The sequence below is a fragment of the Melospiza melodia genome, chromosome W (assembly GCF_035770615.1).
Source record: "Melospiza melodia melodia isolate bMelMel2 chromosome W, bMelMel2.pri, whole genome shotgun sequence".
Classification (NCBI taxonomy): Eukaryota; Metazoa; Chordata; class Aves; order Passeriformes; family Passerellidae; genus Melospiza; species Melospiza melodia.
Genome location: NC_086225.1, coordinates 8,602,027 through 8,610,002, shown reverse-complemented (window position 1 = coordinate 8,610,002; position 7,976 = coordinate 8,602,027). Strand labels below are relative to the sequence as shown.

At 40.0% G+C, this 7,976-nt stretch overlaps 1 protein-coding gene across 1 annotated transcript; it reads right to left on the bottom strand.

Annotated features, from left to right (window-relative positions):
* Positions 1-1,336: 1,336 nt before the first annotated feature.
* LOC134431497 (alpha-ketoglutarate dehydrogenase component 4-like) lies at positions 1,337-6,027 on the bottom strand. Its single transcript, XM_063179507.1, has 4 exons — positions 5,970-6,027; positions 5,063-5,126; positions 2,668-2,870; positions 1,337-1,421 (listed from the first exon to the last, which is right to left on the bottom strand). Exons 1-4 carry the CDS (start codon positions 6,006-6,008, stop codon positions 1,404-1,406), a joined length of 324 nt encoding a protein of 107 aa, XP_063035577.1. The 5' UTR covers positions 6,009-6,027; the 3' UTR covers positions 1,337-1,403.
* Between the last annotated feature and the right edge of the window lie 1,949 nt (positions 6,028-7,976).

Here is a 7,976-nt window from a genome sequence, read left to right as displayed (position 1 = left end):
TGGGACAGACGCGATGCGGGCACATCTGCCCAGGCACTCCCATGTTCGGGCTGTGTCAATGCTCACAGCGGTTCTCGTGTCTCTCTAAAACAAAACTCGTTACTATGGAAACTGCAATTGAGTCGTTCCTGCCTACAAAGGTGACATCAGCTTCCTTGAGGGACTCAACTCCGCCTTTTCCCTGCCCCTCGCAGCAGCAAAATTGGTGCTGCCCAGGGTGGTGACACTCCCGCCCATACATTTCACACTCCTGGTCCCCTACGGCCCAGCATGGGTGAGGCCCAGGGGTGGGGGGCGAGCCAGGCTGTGGCTGCGCAGCAGCGGCCACCCCCCCTGCCGGAGCAGGGGCCAAGCGGCGCAACGGCGGCCCTGGGTCCCGGGACCGTTCCCTCGCCCCATCTCCCGGCCATTCTCAGGGCAATGGCAGGTGTCACGTCGGCTCCTCTTAGAGCGGCCGTTCCCCGCCATCCGTCACGGGGGGCGTGGCCTCCCTGCTCGCGGATCTGTCCCAGGAGTCCGAGCTGCCTCTGCCCTAAAATCTTGGAAAAAACTTTCCACAGATGGAACATAGGAAGTGGGAGCGCTTCTCCCCTCCTCTGCAATGGCACGAGCCCACCCTTCCCGGCTGCTCTGTGCCCAGGCATCCCCAGGCCAACTTTCAACCCGCCCATGTTAAACACAAAAGAAACTTCCTCATTGTAATTTGCTTTTCTCCACCAATGAACAATCTCAGCCAGTTGTTGGGGGTTGGGTTTTTTCTGTTCTTTCCTTATTACCTATGGGATTTCTTCCCACTGAGGTGCTAAGAAGCACTGATGGCTGGGTGCTTGAGACGGAGAAGGAGGCCTTTGGTTTTTGGGAGTTTCCCTTGGGTGGGCGGGCAGAGATACTGTGAGAATGGGGGCAGGTAAAAAAGAGATGGGGTTGGGGCAGCCTTGCTCTCGCTGCTGGACTTCGTAGGAGGACAGTTGGACCTGCGGCTTGGGGAAAGGAGTTCGCTGCCACCACCATAACCCAGCAGGGAACCTTTCTTCTGCTGCTGGGCCCCGCATTCCCCTACCCTACCAGGATATCCCACAGGTTCCAGCTATTGCTGTGGAGAGTTGATACATTCTCAACCACCGTCCCGGGATTTCTGCTCATCCCTGCCGTTCCAGCCTGCTGTTTCCGAGAGTCCTGTTAAGGGCACTGGGATTGGCTGCCCCAGGGGTTTATGAAGCAAAGCCTCTCTTCCATCCCTTTCCGTCTCGACCGAGCTGCCATTGCCACGTGCTCCACGAGCCCGCACCACATAGAAAAAAAAGGCAAAACCCAAACCAGCATCACAATCGTAATATTAAGGAAATGCTTTTATTGTGAATGTAATATTTCATTCTTCAACAGTGGCAAATAATTTTCCATATTTATTCTGGACCTCCACGCTGTAAAATAAAAGCATATAGTTAAATGTATTACACTAAAAGAATGGAAAATGGAGATGAAATCTTTTTCAATGTTCTAGATTAACAAATAGAGTTTTAGTTTTCATTTGTGATTTAGACATTGATTTTTAACCTGTATTGGAACATACACAGAATGTCAAAGTATCAGCATTTACCCATAAGAACTCCATTTTTTCAAGGGAAAATACAAAAAGATCAATACCTGCAACCTATAATTTTAGCTCCCACTCTGAAGAAAAATGTCTCTTACTCACTTTAAAAAGGTCTGATAAACACAGCACTAGTAAACAGAAGTTTTAGAATTATTTTCACTGCCCAAATTCCAAAGCAAAAACAAATCCAAGGTCAGCCACTACAATCTTTATGAGAAATCAGAAAGGTACTCAATTCCTTATTTTGCTAATGAAATTATTTTACAATTTACCTCACCATTACAAAATTTATGCAAGAGGTCAAGGAGCATATTACGATGCAAAATGATTAATTTTATTTCTAATTATAATACCATACTGATATACATGAAGGAAAACTGATTTCCTCTATTAATATGATCACACTGTAGCTGTCCTTATAATTTAACAAAGCTATGTGTCTTTTCATTTCAAACTCACACCAGTCTCTCCAGTTCTTCATATTTTGTGCATTCTCTCTTTTTAAGCATCAGTGTTTACAACTGAAAATTGTTACAGAACAAAAGCAGGTTTTTCTTGCCTTTTATGTACAATGGCATATTTGCAAATATTGCAGAAAATATTTATATAAAGTTTAACCAAATGTTTCTACTACTAGAAATACAAGCAGTAACTTACTAATACATAACTTATACTAGCTTGAGGAATATCTTAGACTTCAGTCGCCTCGTAATAGCCTTTCCTGGTCTAAGAACACTCTTGTGCTCCTGTACAGCATATTCAAATTACATGTTAAACAGCTGTTACACAAGAGGTAGTGACTGTGATTAATGTCGGCTATGACTATCACAAGCTGTCTGCATGGCTGTATCTCTCTAATTAGTGACACCACAAGCTACTAATTAGTGAGCGTTGGGTACCTTGTGTATTAAGATTTTGTAGTTTGGGTACTGTGCATCAAAGCGGTGAAAACTCCGAGTATACATTTGCCAAGGATTACAATGTAATATCGTATTTTAAACTTGGAAAGAGGTGTAGAAATAAGATAAATACTAGGCAAATACAGACAATACACAACAATAAATGAAACTTACTTGAATATATTCAATCTCTTCATCTGACATTAGTTTTCGTCTGTATTTCTGAGGTAAGGTTCTTGTTGATTCAGAAGTGTCTGGTATACCTTGTACTCTACTAACCGGTGAAATATTTTGAAATCCTGGTGATCTGCCTCCTACAGACTCCTGTGCTTTTGAAGCACCAAGAGATGGCATACTTGCTTGTAGAGATTCCAGTACTGAAATCCAGATTGCAAAACCATTACAGAAATATAAGAAGACTGTAAAATTAATTAGTGAGCAGCCAATAAAAGTTACCAGTTATTGACAATGTTCATTATAAAACATACTCAAAAGAATTAAAATAATTTAAAGATATTCTAGTTCTCACAAGCTGTTTTTACTGTTGTTAAATATACCAAGAACATGGTGAAAAAATTCTGAAAGTAAAAGAAAGCATATTTGAGTGGCAGAAATACGGATGTGGAAACAGAAGATAAATCAACATAGATCCTAACAAAGGCTTTTTTACTGGGAAGCTGTACCTGCAGAAGCAGCATGAAGTATCAAATGTGTGTGTGGAGGGGACTATGTAGAAAGATAACTAACATCCAACTAAGATGATGCTTTTTTTTACTGCAACTGTAAAGACAAACAACTGAAAAGGAGGTGGAGGCTTAGAGAAACAAAAAGCTCACAACTATGGCATACCACAAAATGTAAAAGAATGCTATACCCATTTTTAATATTACAAAATGGTATCAAGAAAGTAAGGTCTCAAACAGAGCAAGGAGGCAGAGAACCCATCAAAAGGAGCAGAATCCGAACAGGGAGCATGCCATTAAACTGAAATTTTAAAATTTAAGAGCAAAAGGCAAAAGGAACAGAGGATGAAAACAAAAGAAAACAACACAGAGATGATAATAGCTTTGGCTAGTAATGACTACAAAGTATTTTTAAGAAGTAACATACCTTATATATTAAAAAAAAAGTTTCTCTAAATTTGTTTTATATACTAAATAAATATTTAGAAATTTGCCTGAGATTTCCTTCTATTGTATTTTTTAAAGTCTGAAGTGTATTTGCAATAGAAGCATTAGCAAATCCAAAACCCAAAGTCAAGATTAAAAAATACCTGACCTAATACTGCTGTTGCTTAAGCTCAGATACAGTCCTTACTACAGTTTTCCCTTCCCTGTTTGAGACCATTATGTTGCAGTAGTAATATGATAATAGAATTTGGTTGACCTTTAAAGCACTCACATCCCTAAAAGTATAGTCTTGATCTGCAGAGCTGTGTGTAACTATGTAGAAGCAACATTCTGGTATGGTGAAACAGTTATTGCTATAGCATTCAAGCAAAGTGAAGTAGATTGCAATTCACTAGTGAAGCAGCAGAAATTAATTAATGTACAAAGGTCTAACATACTTAAAATATATAGCCACAAAAATCTTGTGATGCAAAGATAAGCATAAGCTAAGTAACATGTTTTTAAGCCTTTGAGAAAGCAATTCGCTGGCATGAAAGGTGGTGCAAATGGCTGAACTGGGCACAACATACAAAATTCTGACTGAAAGTTATCGCAGAATATAGTTCCTGAAGAATTCACAGGTAAGTCAGAAGTGGCACTGATGTTCATTGTAGATACTTTGCAGTGTTAATGGATAAACTAAACTTAAATTCTAAATATAATGCTGTGGCAAATACATAGTATGGTATCATTTCTAACAAGTGAGAATAACAACAGAGCTTCTTAAAATTACTACTTTAGTTTCAAATGCTTTATTGACTCAAAAGGAATATTAAAACAACATCTAGCTCATTAACTTTGATGTTCTAAATGTAACAGTATTGAGGTTCCTATAAATATGAACATAGCTATAGGTGTAAAAATAATGTCAAACATTGCAATGAAGTTAATTTTTTCTCAGCATTAATTATTAGCACAAAGAAACATTTCTTAAAATGTACAGTGGAATGGCTCTTAGCCATAAATCAGGGTTTTAAATACCACCACCATCACACACTCCGATTAGGAAAATAAAGGATGAGGAAAATGCAACATCATTTTCTGCAAAGATCACCTAATACCCAAGGCTGTTTCAAATTCATTTGGATACTATCACTTCAGACAAATATTTGTATTTTCAAAAATGTGACTTCTCATTTAAGAAGAAAAACATCACTAGAAATCCTTGTGATTCTGCCTTGACCAAAAAATAAAGGCATGCATGTATTATTTATATTCCCACAGTTGTATAGTCTGAAAAGGAAGCCTTCTAACTAAAACAATGATTCAGAAACCCTGCTCAAAATCAGTTGAGTTGCATAGTCAAAGCAGAAAAATTGCACAGATTCTTATATACAACAGTTTATGCAAAGAAATATGGCATATATGGCATAAGTTGTATCTATAGATGAAATACTTACTTTTAGGTCTGGGACTACTTTTTCTGTCTGGGAATTTTATTAAGGGAGTATGTGGCTTGACTACCTAGAACAAGACAACGTAGTAGGAGAAATAGGGAGAATAAAATTTATTTCTAGACAAACATTAACTTTAATAAAATGGAACACACAACAAATTAAACAACCACTTCTATACTGCTGCTTTACGCACCAGCACTGTGATAAAATTACTACTTGAATTTAATTTTTACCCAAGGAGAAATTTCACCTTTAAAGACACTACCCTACCCGAGTGTTCAGAACAGGAATAAGCATTCTCTTTCTTTTCTCGCAGTAATCAGTGTGTATGCAGAAATAGCTACTACAGTAACAAAAATGGAATGATGAAGTTTTAGCATGTGAAATTGCTAGCAGTGCTCTTTACCTGTACATATTTGTTCAGCTGTCTGGCTGGGATGGACTAGTTCCATTAAGAAAAAAAAAAACCCTATAAATTATAACATCTAGTATTCAAAGCCGCTGAGCTTATTTTTTAAATATGTCTTTTCAAGAAGACTATGTTTCACCTTTGAAGGGAAGAAGGATGGCTTAGAAACGAGATACTGATTAGCCCCCTCCCCTCTTGAAGAGCGACCGAAAAGGGGCAGCCTGCAGACTGCTCAGTAACATCCTTTGGTACCAGAACCAGGCACAGGAATCTAATGACCGGCGCCACGGGGCCGGCGCCGCCGCATGCTTCTTCCCTCCGCGCCAAGGACACCAGGCCTCTCCAGCGGTGCCTCGGGCATCGACCACCTCAGGCCCCGGCGGCCGCGCGCAAAGCGAGGCCTGCCACCCGCGCCAGGTTCCAGGTTCCTGGCCCCAGGTCCCAGGCTCCCGGCCCCAGCCGCCCCAGCCGCCTCCCGGTCCACAGGCCGCGCACCGCTACCTGTACGACTCTAGCGGCAGCTGCCATCTTACTGCCCATGGTTACGCCATATCCCAGCGCCTGAGGAACAATACCAGGCCACGCCCACTATGAGCAGGGCCCAGAGAAGGGGCTGAGGCAGTGCCAAAATACAAATAAATAAAGAGGCAACACATTAAAATTTAAAAATCGCTTCAAGTAGCTCGGCATTTTATTTTAATTTGATCAAGTCACAGCCAATCCACATTTGAAAAGCTGACCCTCACTTATAAAGAGTGCCGATGTTTTAATTTAACATATTGCTTTGATGAGTTGACCTTGGCTAGACATCAGACGCCAGCCAAGCTGCCTTATCCCTTCCCCTCCTCAGCAGAATAAGGGGGAGAAAAAGACGACAAAAGGCTCATGGGTTGAGATAAGGACAGGGAGATCACTCAGCACTTACCATCACAGGCAAAACACTCATTTGGTTCTCAGTTGGTATCTTTCCGATTGCTGATACTTCTTTTTTATTTTCCACAGAGCACTTGCAGTTTGATTTCAAATTATTTTGATTAATGATGAAATGTTCACACTTGCTTTTTCCAATTCACTAACTCCTAACCAGGGGATAAACCATCTGGCAAAGGAATGGAAAGTTGTCGATCTCTATATAAAAGGATTGCTAATTCTTTTGGTTTATTTTAGATCAGCCTTCAAATTCTTGGTAACTGTAATATTTGGGATTATGGCTCCTAAAGTGCAAATACCCTTGTCACCAAAACTCAGGAATAAAACTCTAACACTGTAATTTCAGTATTAGAAAGCAGCATCACTTTTATTTACAATGCCAGGCATGAGGGGGATATTTCCGCCTAACCCATGCACCACAGCTCACTAACAAACTGGTTTAAATCTATGTAACTTATACATATTCAGTATATTTCTTGAAACTCACACATATATGCTAAACATCCTTGTAAATTCTTTTGCATATTTAAATCACTTCTCAGATTTTATTTACATTAGAGTAGGGGTCTTTTGAGGGTCTCTGGTGGTCATATGGGGAACATCCCATTCCTCAAATTATCCTTTTTTGGTCACAAGCCTCCAAAAAAGTTTGTTCTCTTTGAATGCATCCCAGTGATGTGGTCTGGCCAAGATACACCTTCTTATCAGTGTTGCTCAGGCCCACAGTCATTAGGGCTAAGATAACCACTTGCACACATTAATACAGGACTAAGCACTGTCGGTTAAAGCTAAATTAATTCACAAGACTTAAACATTATTTCTTACAATTAAAGATTTTCCCAAAACCCTTCCAGTTCTGAGGTAAAGCCTTTTCACATAACAGTTAACCTGAGCAGGCCCAGGCCTGTTCAGTGCTGCACCAATCCCTTGGCCACAGGATAAACTCGACCAGCTCATGGTAACAGAGGAGCCCACAATCAGCTTAAACTTGATACTGGTGATTATGCCACTTGCATTCCCTTGCCTTTATCTAAAAGTGCAGCATGAAGTTCTCATGGAAACATAATTTCTTGTTTGCTTTTAAGAAAATCTGGTCACACTAGAGTTCATATGGTTTCCTACAAAAGTAATGTTGACACAATCTACTTTGTCTAGTCCTTTTTGGGGGATTACATCTGTTTATACATGTGCTAGGGTAAGGTAATGTCTTCAGATCTCACTCCTGATCTTTTTCTTCTTGATCTATATTAAATGAGGTACTTACCCACAATGTTGCCCATTTTATATCAGTGGGGATTGGAACTCCAATTAAATGTATTCCTTTTCCTGAATGTTCAGGCATATGAGCACATATCCAACAATCACTCAGATTAGCTCTTTGTTACTTCCTACATCAATTTCAGGTGGAGACTGAAGCTCTATTAGTTTCCCAGAACTGATCTCAGTGGGATTGTTAAACTTAGTCCACTTAACAAGATAAATGAGAGTTAAAACTTCATACTGCTTTGAATAGAAATATACAAAATTTAATCCAAATGGAAATCCAAACACCATTGTAAAATAACTCCATTCACACGT